General features: G+C 40.5%; 1 protein-coding gene across 1 annotated transcript in view; it reads left to right on the top strand.

Annotated features, from left to right (window-relative positions):
* Positions 1-773: 773 nt before the first annotated feature.
* The window catches only part of MYB (v-myb avian myeloblastosis viral oncogene homolog), a gene marked incomplete at its 5' end in the record, with an annotated part of 23,390 nt that continues 12,499 nt past the window's right edge, over positions 774-11,664 (top strand). The window contains 8 exons of the mRNA XM_009710325.1: positions 774-941; positions 2,548-2,619; positions 3,275-3,367; positions 3,776-3,996; positions 5,517-5,751; positions 6,576-6,656; positions 7,051-7,155; positions 8,467-8,724. Of these exons, the coding sequence (XP_009708627.1) occupies positions 774-941; positions 2,548-2,619; positions 3,275-3,367; positions 3,776-3,996; positions 5,517-5,751; positions 6,576-6,656; positions 7,051-7,155; positions 8,467-8,724 (1,233 nt within the window). The remainder of the gene's footprint in view (positions 942-2,547; positions 2,620-3,274; positions 3,368-3,775; positions 3,997-5,516; positions 5,752-6,575; positions 6,657-7,050; positions 7,156-8,466; positions 8,725-11,664) is intronic.

Here is an 11,664-nt window from a genome sequence, read left to right as displayed (position 1 = left end):
TGGGGAAATCCCTTAGTCATGAATTAGGTGAGAAGCAGGTATTTCAAAAACAGTATGAGGTATTTAGAAATGGGATAGAGGTAATAAAGTCTTAAGTTAGAGAAATGGAGGGTATGAAAGGGTTCAGTCATTCCGTTGTTGGTGGCAGGATGTTAAATATACTTGTCCTCAGCCCTTCTCTGTCCAGACCCATAAATGGCAGGCACATTTTTTGTTAGAGCTTATTGCATGTTAATGCTGCTACTTACTGGCTGTACTTAACTATAGAAACTTTTCCCCTCACATGTAGAGTCCATAATCATATTCTCAAACGAGGTTATTATTGATTAACTTTTTGTATTTCTACACAGTCTGTTTTATTTGGTAACGATATAACTATGTGCTCTATTAAACATACAAACCCACTAGTATTTTTCAGAATGTTTGGCACGAGTTAAAGATTCTGAACATGCGCTTGTGTAATGGACACAGCCTCTAGTTCTCTTTATTGTCCCAAACATTGTATTTTAATTTGAAACCTTCATTGGTTGAAAGTTTGCCAAATGTGTAATTCACCACTGATCTAACAGCAAGAGCAGGTCTAAACATGCACAGTAATACGAAGGTTGCCAGCCCTTTGCTTGTATCTGTGGATACCAAAAACAGCAGAACCAGTTCAGAATACTAGAACAACAGAATGCAGAACAAAATCTTGTTGTGCAAGTTTTAAAACTTTTATCTGTGTAACCTTTGTAAGGATTGTAGTGGGTTTTGGGGGCTTTGTAATTAAGTAGCTCAAGTCCTCATGTTCCACTCTTGTGTCTCGCTCTGTTTCCTTCTGCAGTTTATATAGTAGTGATGATGATGAAGAAGATGTTGAGATGTATGATCACGATTATGATGGTCTGCTTCCTAAGGCTGGAAAACGTCACTTAGGAAAAACCAGGTGGACCCGCGAAGAGGTAAATCCGAGTTCATTCATCTCCTCCATGTGAAAAGATGGAGAGAGCATGAATCATGCTCTTCTCCGAGTTGCTTATCTACAGACTAACTTCAGTGACAGTCCGATGCATGTGAATGAGGACAACGTTTTCGACCCGTTAGCTGCATTCAGTGTTTTATTTAACTTTGAGGATCGTTCTTATCTTTTAAATAAAATGTATAAACACCATTTTTTTATGTCCACCAAGGTCTGAGTTACAGGTATGTGAGTCTCTTTAATCCCTGTTGGAGAAACAGATTCAAAGTCACCTGCAGCAATGCTTGATTGTTACTGCTGCCTCTTTTTGTTTGAAAACGGTTGCTATGCAAGAGCTGACGTGTGTTCAGTGTCCCACAGCACCAAACAACTGTGGCAGAAACTGCTGCAGTCCTTTTGTGCCATTTGAAATTTGCACTTTAATTGCAGCATTATGATTCTGAGTGGAAATAAATTAAAAGCTGGAAGAAAGAAATCCAGCAGTACCAAACCTGAGCATTCAAGATGTATTTTGCTTTTGAAGGTCAGAATATGTTTTAGTCATGATACCCTTGTGCTGACTTTCTGGGTAAACTGTGGTATCAGACTCGTTTGCCAGGTGGATATCCTGTGGTCATTTAACTGGTTTGAGTTTATTGTGAAAGACATTAATACAGTTCTTATGTTTTGACTTTCTCCTCTCTAACAATGTATATTGATATATAAACAGTAGCAGGTCACCCCTTGCAGGCATTTTTTTTTTTTTTTTTTTTTACAGCATTTCTGTTTTGAAATCATTGTCTGCTTTTACAGAGGTGGATGTGGTTGTGGTGTGGCTTGGGAGGAAGGGATGGCTGTGGAGCCCAGTGACCGCTTTCCTCTCACATGAACTGGGAGCATACTGGGAGGCACTGGTTGGCGATGGGAAGGGTTGCTCCTCTCCTCTTACCTCTTGGGGCAGTTCTCGCTTGTTCTACACTACCTCGATCTTTCCCAGTACATGAGATTGGTTTCTTTTTGTCTTTAGGGTCTATACTTCTGGCCTTATCATTAAAAAATACCAGGCCAAATTTCTTGCTATTGCGAGGACGTAAAACTCCCTCACAGCGATCAGGAGCAAAAAGGAGCCATTAGTTTTATTGTGCATTCATTGTACACAGATAGGCGATGAGCAAATTACTGGAACTCCCATTACTTGCGAGACATATAAAGCTTAAAGCTGTCCCCAGACAGCTGGGTGCCTGAGTGTTACTGAATTTCGTTGTTATTTTGATGGCTGGCATCTAAACATCCATGCCCTCCTGTAAATCCAGTACAAGAGTAACAGTTACATTGCTTTGAGCAGTAAAATGGGAATGTATAATGCGAGTCAAAGAGCAACACGGAGAGGGTCAGTCTTTCTCCTGCAGCACAGTAAAGAGCCTACCAAAATCCACAGGAGTAGAAAAATCTCCTGATTTAGGCAATTAAAAGTATGAGAAGACTACAGATCACCTCCCCTTACACTCAGGAGGCAGAAGCTAGAAGGAAACAATTTTAAAAAAAATGTATTTCATTTGCATTATAAGAAATTATGATATTAATTATGTCTGGTTTTGTTAATGGTTCAGGATGAGAAACTGAAGAAGCTTGTGGAGCAGAATGGCACAGAAGACTGGAAAGTCATTGCCAATTTCCTTCCTGTAAGTGGATATTGGTTTCTCTTTCCAGTTGTAGTGACAACTCTTTATCAGAGGTTTCCAAGTAAGGGAAAGGGGAGTGGTTGCTTTTTAGTTACATTTTTGCGGGAGATATAAAACCTCCACAGCTCGAGACCTCAGAAATTTAGTTAGAATACTGTGGAAACCCTTACCTTTAATTTTCCTTTCACTTCTCAGAAAGAGTTGGAAAAAATCAAACAAGCAAAGATGGGGGTGGTGGGGTGTTGCAGAGTAGATGGTCAGTGTAACACAGAAACAACATGTCTCAGCAGAGAGAAGAAATAGCTTTGATGAATTGTAAGTATGGTTTAGAGGATGATTACTTTGTGAACACTTTGGCTATTGTAGAAAAACTGCATGTGAAAGCATGACAGCTGTTTAGATGGTGAAGAGTCAGTTTGTGTAGTTCTGGTGATACAGTCCTCACTGCAGAAATGATGGAAATCTTACCTAGTTTTGTGAGCAAACTGATAGTTGAGCACTTCTTCTCAGACCTGCTGTATCACTCCATGCTGTTTAGTAGTCGTAGTTGGCAGTGAAATACATCGGGAGCAAGCGTACCTAGATAAGAGCACTATCACTCTACATTGATCCTGTCTAAAGAATGATTGACTTCACATGTTTTACATTTCACTAGAATCGGACAGACGTTCAGTGCCAGCACCGATGGCAGAAGGTACTAAACCCCGAACTTATTAAAGGCCCGTGGACTAAAGAGGAGGATCAAAGGGTAATCAGTTTTCCTTTACATCTGATTAATGCCTTACCAGCAGATTTCATGTGTTGGGGCAAGACTCCGAGGGACTTTGGTGGTCTCGACACTAATATGACCAGAGGCAGACTGATCCTATCAGTATCAATGCTTAGTATTTCTGTAGCGTTTTCTAAGTTTTCTAAGCAAATTAATTAGTGTTGCTTTACAGCACTGTAATGTAGAAGTCTAGAAATGTCTTAACTATTACCAAGTTTTTTCTTTTGCATGAAAGTATAGATGGGAAGTGGGGAACCTTAATTGTGTCTTAGTTTTACCATGACGATTTTGAGGAATGTTGTTGAAAATACCTCTCCACCACAGAAAAATTTCATTGATTCTTTATGCATCGTTAAATACAGGCAGTTTTTATGTCCTTCTTTGAAGGTAATAGAACTCGTGCAGAAATACGGTCCAAAGCGCTGGTCTGTCATTGCTAAGCATTTGAAGGGAAGGATTGGAAAACAGTGCAGGGAGAGGTGGCACAACCATTTGAATCCAGAAGTGAAGAAAACCTCCTGGACAGAAGAGGAAGATAGAATTATTTACCAGGCACACAAGAGGCTGGGAAACAGATGGGCAGAAATTGCAAAGTTGCTGCCTGGACGGTAATGACATATACCTTTAGCTCTCAAATAGGAAAAAAAGGAAAAAGCTGCAGGTCTGAGCAGTCTGTGTCAGTTGCCTCAAGCTGCACTTTATAAATCAAAAAATTTTGGAGTCAAAATCTGGAAAGCCAGTGACATTGATGTGCGTTTTTTTCAATGGGGAACCGTGCTGTTTGGTCAGTACGTGGAACAGGACACTATTTTTACATGCTTTTAGTGTTGCCATAGGTAAAAAACCCCAGTAACTAGAGCAAGACCATAACAGTTTCCTACATGTCTGTGCAATCTTATTTATGCTTGCAATAACTGTCCAAATATAAATTGATTTAACAGGGAAGGATCAGGCTCTGCAAGTGCTAAGGGTATACCTTCAACAAGAAATCCAGGCTGTTTACTCAAAATGATATAAGAGAAGACTGCTTCAACATTTGTAATTGCTCCTGAGTCATCCAGATGATTTTGTCCTGTTGAAAATCCATGTTTAAAACAGGAGACACTGACTTCCTCAAACTCTGGTCCTGGAAATACTTGTCTCATTGAAAGCTTATGCATGGCTTGCATATAATTCCAGAGATACAGTGTCTTATTCACTCTGTAGTACAAGTGACTCAACATAAAGTGCAGTCAAGCAAATAATGTAAGCAAGGGAGAGGTTTCCCTTCCCATTTTTATTCCTGCTATTTGATGAAACATCTTCAAGATGTAACCATAATGCCTAAGATCATGATAGCCTTTTAAGCGGGCATTCCCTAGGCTGCTTTCACCTTCTAGAAGAAAACAAGAAAGGAATTACCCCTTGGAAAGTTTTTTTCTAGCTTCCACACATCACAGATACCCCTTTCAACGATACCATGCGGTGGTGATGTTTTTCAAATAGAGGAGCTGTTCCTAAGCATACTCTTCAAGTCTCACAGACTTGATAAACTTGCTTTTTCTGACTCACGTATGTGAGAATTTGAATCTCAGGTTTTCTGCAGCTAAGAAAAATCCCAGCAGCTTTGTTTACTGAATTTTTGTGTATAGCTTGATATTGCCATTGTCTAAGTGGTCCATTGGAAAATTGCTTGGAAGTCAGTCTTCACAGCTGCTCTCCTCAGTCTTTCTTTCCAGCAATCAGATACAATACAACTCCACTGTAACATTAAGACTTAGGAAGATGATGCTGGCAGTCCTTTAGGGTAGCCTCAAAGGAGTGTTAGCCTTTGCTGTCACCTCACCTCATGGGGATGAGGTGAAGCTGAAGTTATTGATTTCTTGCAGTTTGAGGACCTAAGGCTTAGAGATTACTTTTAAAAGTACATAAACAACCACAGCCCGTTTGTCCTTTCCCCTCCCTTTTATAGTGAGTATCTTTCCTCAGGAGCTGAGAGTAGTATTTGTGAAGGTGGGGGCAGGAGGAAGGTCAGAGAACAGCTCAAGGTTTAAACAGAAATGCCAACAGCAGCCTCCTGCCTATTAATCTGTCTGAACTGGAAACGCTCCTTCTTAAAACTCCTCAAACGTATGTATCTGTGTTGCAGAACTGATAATGCTATCAAGAACCACTGGAATTCCACCATGCGCCGGAAGGTTGAGCAGGAGGGCTACCTGCAGGAGTCCTCCAAAGCCTGTCACTCCTCAGCTGCCCCTGGCTTTCAGAAGAGCAACCCCTTGATGGCCTTTGCTCACAACCCACCTTCTGCACAGCTGCCCGGAGCCGGGCAGCCCCCGCTGAGCAGTGACTACCCCTACTACCACATCTCGGAGCCACAAAACGTAAGTGCCTGAAAATGTGTTGGTTTGGTGTTTTGGTTTGGTTTGGTTTTTTCCCCTTTTATCTTTTGCTTTGTTGAATAGGTTGGTGCAATTTAGCCATACCTGATTTCAGGAAGCATGAAGGGTTTTTCTCCTGCTCTTGGTGGACTTGTATGTGTTTGATGTTTTGACTTGTTTGACTTTGACTTCATTCAGTGACGAAAATATGTGTGTTTCCAATTGATTGCTGGCATTCAGGTGGTGGAATTGCGGTCAGCGTTTTTAACGTCTTCTAAGCAGCGAACATGTTTCCAGTACTGTGTCTTATAGTGGTGAATGTTACATTTCTTGAAGATCAATTGAATCTGGTTAATTCTGTGTTCTATGTCAAAATCGCCCACATTCTCTTCAGTAATATTCTGTTTGTGGGTTGCCTGTTAGAACCAAGTAAACAAGTATTGTTTTTATCTGATTCCTTTTCTATTAATGATTAATAATGAAAGAGGCGGTTGCTTCAGACAGTTACATTGTAGAGTTTTAGATGATAATAAATTGCATCTTTTGCACTTTCACTTCAATTTAGAAAAATCTTACAAATGCATCTATAAATTATTCATCTTTTCTCATTCAGGAGAGGTAGATATTTCATATACGAATTTTCTTTCTTCCTCTGTAGTGCTCGCTGTCATATTCCTAAAAAAACTGTTTACTTTTCTTGCAAACATTGTTGGGGTTTTTGCTATTTTAAGTACCTAAAACCAAAGTGTGTTTAACAGAAATTCACAATGCAGGCAGACAATATGGTAGAAATAATAACTTTTAGTGTCTTTTGCTTTTTGGCCTAGGTCCCTGGTCAGATCCCATATCCAGTAGCACTGCATGTAAATATTGTCAATGTTCCTCAGCCAGCTGCTGCAGCTATTCAGGTAGATAACTTGAACCTCATTTCAAGAGTCAATTTGTTAAACATTTGATAAATGCAGACATAGTACATTAAGGAAACATTTTAATGTAATAAGTGTGGTGAAGAGAGAAAATGGGGAAGGTGGGGGAGTTTTAACATGGCTAATAATTGTTTCTTCTGAAGTGGATTTAAAACGCAGTAGTTAACATCTGGTGTGATACCTTTCACTTTCTCCATTTCAAATGTCTATACTGAAATTCAGCAGGGACTTTGGTAGTGGAAAACACAATTGATGTTTGTTTCACCTTTGGGTCTAATTTGGCTATTATAACCGCAGGACGGCAAGCCATAAGCATTTTAGTTGCTACATCCTATCAGACCTTTATCTTTTCTTTTCCCTTAACTCTTAATTTCAGAGACACTATAATGATGAAGACCCTGAGAAAGAAAAACGAATAAAGGAATTAGAGTTGCTACTAATGTCGACTGAGAATGAACTGAAAGGGCAGCAGGCATTACCAGTAAGATTGTCACTGTGTGCTTGGATGGAGGGATAGCAGCATTACCCCAGTGCTTGTCTTTTTAACTTTTTACTCCCCCTCTGCCTTCGATACTAATCAAGGCTCTGTATTTCCGTTTTAAAAGGATGAAACATAGCACATATATAATCTGTATTTACTTTGTAAATTCTTTTATTGAAAAAAAAAAGCAAACGATTTGCAGGTATTTTACTTTGCAAAGTGGGAGCAGGGCTGGGCTCTGTAACGCGATGTAATATTGGAAACATGATGATTGTATGAAAACGAAAAATCCCACAGATCTTAAATCAATGGAAGCTGCATTTCTGAAAGTGTGCAATGGTTCATGTGATGAAAATGTAGTGCCCGTACATTAGATTTTTCTTCTCTGTTGTATTCTTTCTTTCAGCTGTGTTTTATACACTTTGTAAGCTTCAGACTTGGTGCATGTTTGACAGTTTGTTTTACTTCTCTGAATAATGTTAGATTCTTCATAACTGCATGTGTGGAGCAAATGCTGGCTATTACTGAATTCTCACATTTTGATGTATATGCCATTGGATGTTAATGTGTGAAAACCCTTATGTAATTACTTAACACCATCACCAAAGCCGAGAATCCCCAAATCGTTTTTGAAGATAGGTGATAGCCAGCAGATTCTTTTTTTGGGTAATATTTAAATTAATAGTAAAACAACTGCATGCATGATACGTTAGTTTGGCCACTTTTTAACTTTAGTTATGTTTTGCAATTTCTTCTGTTGCATGATCACACTGGAAAGAAACTTCTGTTAATTTGTTCTTCTGCTTTCCTAACCACGTTGATTTGACAGCCTCTTCATTGCATTGGTGTAAGCTGTAGCATTAGACAGGGATAGAAGAAGAAAAGGAGATAAGCAAACAAAAGCAACTCTAACTCTTAAACCCTTTAGCCTTCTACAGTGCTGAGCGCTCAGTAGGGAAATCCTGCCGTTTCTTGCTTCTCTCAGAAAATGACTTGCAGACACTTTTCGAGCTTTTGGAGTAACACAGTGTGAATCGATTATGTGTTAGTAATGATATATGCTCATAATCCTGGAAGTAAATTATGAGGTAACTTTGGGATAACAAATACAATGCTGATATTACTTAAAACGAGATCTTGCACTGATGAAAGGAAACATCTTGACAATCGTTTCATAGGCATAAGCTTTTAGATGATGATGCAACTACTTTTATCTTTCCTCCAGTGGCATCTGACACCTTGTGCAATTGCATTGCTAAGTTCCTTCTGCCTTCCCCCCCCCCTTTTCTTTTTTTTTTCTTCTTCCTTTAGACACAGAACCACACATCAAACTACCCCGGCTGGCACAGCACCACGGTTGCTGACAGTACCAGGACCAATGGTGACAATGCCCCTGTTCCCTGTTTGGGGGAGCATCACCACTGTACTCCATCTCCACCGGTGGATCACGGTTGCTTACCTGAGGAAAGTGCATCCCCTGCACGGTGCATGATTGTTCACCAGAGCAACATCCTGGATAATGTTAAGAATCTCTTAGAATTTGCAGAAACACTCCAGTTAATAGACTCCGTAAGTAGACTTGCCGCCTCAGGTGGATTCGTGCGTGGTCAAGGAGTAAGGGGAGAGGAACTGGGACCGTCCTAAATGTGTTTCTGTTTTTTTCCGAGTAACTTCTAATTGCTACAAGTTCTGAAGCTTAGCTTCTGACATAACAAAACGCGACTGCTCATAAATGAAGCCTTCGAGTGTGGATGCGTATGCTTTTTGTGGGTGTCTCCCTTTCCTGCTACATCTTGGTATAGGAGTGTGATTTTTAGCAAACTGCACAACAGGAGCTTCAAACGATCTCTCGATACTAAGCCTCCTTGAAATAAAATCAGAGACTCTGTGAAAGATTTTAAACAATGAAATGATAATTTATATTTGAAGTGACACATGCCGTGGGTTTGTGTGTGGCTGCTCATGTGTTTGCATCGTTTTCTAGAAGTTTTTGTTGTAGCTTCAATAGCTGCTTCTCAAAGTTTAAGGAGCTTGCCCTGGCATATGTGAAGAACTGGAAACACGCGTTATAAACGCCAGTTAGCTGACTGACATTGACATGAGCCTTTTCTCATTGTGGTCTCTGGGATACTACGGGTAAGAGAAGTGGCACGTTGAGATACGTTTGGTGGTGGCACCCTCCTTCAGCACCAGAGGTGGCTGCTTCATGCAGCATCATGTCCCATTCAGCATGTCCAGAGCAGATGTGCAGGTTAGGAAGAGACCAGTCTTGGTTTAGAGCCCAAGGCGCACATTTTTTGGTAGTGAAAGGCACCGTCTTCCTAGCAAGGAGAAAACCCTGGACAAGTAGGTAGTAAGGATGTCATTTGACTCATTGCTTCTTTAGGGACTTAGTTGTCAGCAACACTACTAGGATGTTAGATGGTTTGATGTGATCAAGGTATATATTGAAAACACAAATAAGTGTTCACAGTGTCACTACTCAAATAAACAGGTCAAGCTGAATTGAACTGGGAAAGACTTTGTTGTTGTTGGTTACGGGCATATCCTAGCGCTGTATTTTCATGAGGTGGCACTATACACTGTCTTATAGCTCCGTGCCTCCCACGTTGTTTCAGGATCCTTCATCATGGGGTGATCTCAGCAGTTTTGAATTCTTTGAAGACACAGACACTTCGGCTAGCAAAGCTCCCTCAGGCAAAGTCGTGCAGCTTCAGCAAAGAGGGGCCAGTGCTTGTAGACCTCAAGGACACCCCATCACAAACTTGAGCAAAATCATGCCGAGTCAGGGCTCTCCTGGCTCACCAAAGTCCTTATCTGCCTCACAGGGCAGCGCAGCTCCGTGGGTCCTTCTTCGCAAAAGGAGAGGGCACTCCAGCCCCTTAGCCAGTGGCCACAGTAGCACCTTGGTCCTAGCTGACGTCAACAGCTCAACTCCTCCTAAGCGCTCCCCTGTCAAAAGCCTGCCCTTCTCTCCCTCGCAGGTAGATCAAGACTTCTGCACAGATGTTACTAATTCTCAAAAGTCACCCCAGCCTTAACAATTTAGAAACTAATCCTTTGGAACAAATGACTAATTACCGTTGCGCTTGTTGATTTCACTCTGTGTTTGAATCTTCTCACTGCTCTTAGTCTTCACTGCTGAGTTTAGATCATCAGCAAGCTAACTGTTGATTCTCTCATTTTAAATTCATCTGTTGGGGTTGGTGTGGTTTTTTTTTTTTAATTTGGATCATTTTTGTAGGGGAATACGATTGCTTGCTTTGCTCTTGCTGTTAACTCCTTCAACTACTAGACTTCAACATTTCTGATCATTTGTAATACTTTCCATCTCTGTCCACTTACAGTATGATTCATTGACCTAGAAAACCCCAAACTGCATTTAAATAGCATTTAGGTTGTGAGACAAACTGACAACAACCAGAAAATTCAAATTGCGGCTCGCCATCCTCAATCCGGGCCATGTGGGGTGGAGTGGAATAGGAATGAGGAGGAAAATGGCCTATTAAAATGGCCTGGCGTGCACTTCCAAATTCCTGTCTATGGTTGCTTTGTTTCACAGCTGTAGCACTATTTAAAAGTGTTTTGGTCTTTTTGTTTGTCTGTTTGTGTTGGTTTTGCCTTGGTTTGGCTTTAGTCCTTGAAGTCAGAGAAACGTGAGGGCTAGTAAAAGATTGCACGTAATGATCTCCCACTGTATCTCCTGTTACGTGTTAGGCATTTTAATCAGATATCATTTATCCTTTGAAATCCCTCTTTTCTTACATGCCATATTTTTATAAAGTCTATTTTAATCCGATGCAAGTTGAGTCTGGAGGGTAACGCGGTGAATCGTTGTCAGAATAAAGGGTACTATTGCACTCACAGATTTGTAGACAGCAGAAATGGAAACAATATTTTAGGTTACTAGGTAGCACTCATGCAAAAGCAATTTTCTCCAAATACTGCCGTCTCCTTTTTGGTCAGCTGTTTCCATTCCAAAGCACTCCATGCACCCATCACAGGTGGCAGTTTTCATTTTATGCTGTGAAAACAGAACACTTTGTTTTGGGAGAGATGATAGGAAATTTATTTCCCTGTCATAAACACTTTATTTACTGCCTTAAAAGCACCTAGATTCCCTATAAATCTTTGTGGAATTTAGCCCCGTTTCCTGTGGGTTTATTCCTGAAACATCCCTTAGTCATATTCACCCAGTTCTTACTTGCGCCCAATGCTCTTAATATGAATTCAAATTTATTTGTAGAAAATCCAAATCAGGCTTTTTAAGATGTGGCTCTTGAAGTGGTGGAGAGTGTTTCTCATTGGAACGGAGTGCCATTTTCTTTATCACTTCCCTCTCTAGAAATGCTCGTTTTGGCTTCCTGAGTGCTCCAGCCAAACCGTTGAGTATTGTTTCGCCATGTAGTCAGGTACCCCATGTACACCTACCCCCATCGTAGGGTCAGGAGAATCACTTATGTTAATCAGGAGGAAATAATTTGTTTTTCTTTTGTTCAATAACGTCAA

Source organism: Cariama cristata, unplaced genomic scaffold (genome assembly GCF_000690535.1).
Source record: "Cariama cristata isolate BGI_N322 unplaced genomic scaffold, ASM69053v1 scaffold14001, whole genome shotgun sequence".
NCBI lineage: Eukaryota > Metazoa > Chordata > Aves > Cariamiformes > Cariamidae > Cariama > Cariama cristata.
The sequence above is the reverse complement of the archived record's forward strand: the minus strand, read 5'-3'. Positions and strand labels throughout refer to the sequence as shown.